This window comes from Hemibagrus wyckioides, linkage group LG09 (genome assembly GCF_019097595.1).
Source record: "Hemibagrus wyckioides isolate EC202008001 linkage group LG09, SWU_Hwy_1.0, whole genome shotgun sequence".
Taxonomy (NCBI): domain Eukaryota; kingdom Metazoa; phylum Chordata; class Actinopteri; order Siluriformes; family Bagridae; genus Hemibagrus; species Hemibagrus wyckioides.
Window position 1 is genome coordinate 27,723,157 of NC_080718.1, and position 2,500 is coordinate 27,725,656.

General features: G+C 40.6%; 1 protein-coding gene across 5 annotated transcripts in view; it reads left to right on the forward strand.

Annotated features, from left to right (window-relative positions):
- Positions 1-2,500, forward strand: part of arhgef10 (Rho guanine nucleotide exchange factor (GEF) 10) — an 82,952-nt gene that overhangs the window by 53,725 nt on the left and 26,727 nt on the right. For all 5 annotated transcript variants that reach the window (XM_058398502.1, XM_058398504.1, XM_058398503.1 and 2 more), the window contains 2 exons: positions 916-1,124; positions 1,642-1,799. In XM_058398502.1, the coding sequence (XP_058254485.1) occupies positions 916-1,124; positions 1,642-1,799 (367 nt within the window). The remainder of the gene's footprint in view (positions 1-915; positions 1,125-1,641; positions 1,800-2,500) is intronic.

Below are 2,500 nucleotides of genomic sequence, written 5' to 3' on the forward strand. Positions count from 1 at the left end.
TTTTTTTTAAACCACAATGATCTTTGACATTTTCTTCTATTTGTAGTTCTGGACACTACAGACTTTCTTGAACTTTCTCTTTTGCATGTTTTTTTTTTTACATTTTAAAGTCTCTAGAAAGGAGAAATGTCTTCTCATAGCTGTCATGTGGTACCATTAAGAAAAAATTTAAACCTTGTGTCAGTGAGTTGGTGTTTGTTTTATAAGTTTTATTAGGGATTTTAAAGTCCTGTTTTGCTTCAGGATTTCAGTTCTCTGCCTGTTCCATTGAAATGATCATGTGGTGCAACCAAAAGTCATGTGGTACAACCAGTGCCACCAAAAGTCATGTGGTGCAGCCAAAAGTGATGTAGTGCAGCCAGTGCAACCAAAAGTCATGTGGTACAACCAGTGCAACCAAAAGTCATGTGGTACAACCAGTGCAACCAAGTCATGTGGTGCAGCCAAAAGTGATGTAGTGCAGCCAGTGCAACCAAAAGTCATGTGGTACGACCAGTGCAACCAAAAGTCATGTGGTGCAACCAAAAGTCATGTGGTACAACCCGTGCAACCAAATGTCATGTGATAGAACCAGTGCAACCAAAAGTCATGTGGTGCAGCCAAAAGTCATGTGGTACAACCAGTGCAACCAAAAGTCATGTGATAGAACCAGTGCAACCAAAAGTCATGTGGTACAACCAGTGCAACCAAAAGTCATGTGGTGCAGCCAAAAGTCATGTGGTGCAGCCAAAAGTCATGTGGTACAACCAGTGCAACCAAAAGTCATGTGGTGCAACCAAAAGTCATGTGGTGCGACCAGTCTTTCTGTGCTTAAATTTTTCTATACTTCTATTTATATTCAGTAGAAATTTGATTCCTGAATATTTAAATGTAACAAGATCTCAATATTATTATTTTTATTTTGCTTACAATTAGGTTGCGAGCTGCACCAATCAGATGGCTCAGATCGCCGTAGTGGCCATGCAGAACTCCAGCCCGAAGGTGACTGAGTGTTTCAACGTGGAGTCACGGATCCTCTGCATGACCTACGTACCCGTGGACGAGCCCCTGGAGGATGGAGAGGGGAACCCCGAGCCCCGAAGCTGCACCACACCCACCGTGTGCGTGGGGACGGAGGAGGGCAGGTAATTCCCGTAACATTAGACTGAGCAGTGCACAGGAGGAGTGCGTCCAGATTTCTTCACATATCTGTTAAATGTGACTCAGAATTAAAACGTTCAAATAAAGCTACATTAACATAGCTAAAGAGAGTAGTGCTAATAACTGACATTTCATGCTAATGCTGATACACAGGAAATGTAAAAAAAAAAAACTGGGTTAAAAAGAGGCGGGGATTAAGTTGCATTCGTTCAGCCAGTCACAGTTTCATGTTTTATATGTATTGATTATTAGCATGAAATGTCAGTTATTAGCAATGTTCTTTAGCTTCTTTAGCTATGCTAACATAGCAGCAGCTATCCGACAGGGAGTAGCTAGCTAAGCTTTCTAATGTTAGCTGAACGTTTGAATTCTGAGCCACGTTTAACAGAAACTTAGCTAATACCTCAGCAAACGTTTATTATGTTCTTAAATAAATAATAACTTTTGCTATCGTATTAGCAATGAAAGCAGTTGGTTCTCAAACTCGCCTCCGTTTTGCAGCATCTCTGTCTATAAGAGCAGTCAGCGATCCAAGAAGGTTCGACTGCAGCACTTTTTCACGCCTGATAAAGTCGCCGTGACGTGTTTAGTGTACAAGACTCCGTTTCTGTACGCCGGCCTGGTCAGCGGCTCCCTCGCCGTCTACTCACGAGCTCCAGGTGAGTTTTAAATTCATTCTCTAGAAAGTGTGCTTTTAATTATATCCAATTAAAATCTAGATTTTGTCATAATTAAGTTCTTTTTTTGTTTGTTTGTTTTTAGCTCATTAGCCTATGACCTAAATCCAGCTAGCATGCTAAAATGTTTTGGCATTAAGAAAATAATCATGATGGAATTTTTTGGTAAAATCTTTTTCTGCTTTATAGCTAACAGGAACTAGCATAATGCTGTCTGATGTAATATGGCAGGTTTATTACAGTTTGAGGATAAATTAATCACATAAATCCTTCACAGCTAGTCATGAAAAATGACTTTATCTTCTTCACATTCCAAGTCGTTGCTACGAGGAAGCTATTTCGTTGTGCTGAGAGGAATCTGCACCCTGTGACCTCATTTTCTGACTGAAAAAAAACATGAAGGAGAGAGAGAGAGAGTCTCTATAAAAAAGCTCCTGGATGAACCTGCTACATTTCATTTTTGGAAGTTTGTCAGGTTTAGCAGTAGCCAGAGAGAGAGAGAGAGAGAGAGAGAGAGACAGACAGACAGTGAGGGAATGTTTTCCGTTTTTCCCCCCGCTATCTCACTCTTTCCGTTATCCTTTTCTTTCTGGAACAGACCGGAACATTCCATTTCTCTGTATGACGGGGGGATTTTACAGCTTCATGGTTCAGTTATGAGGCATTTTAGTCTTGAGAAAAAT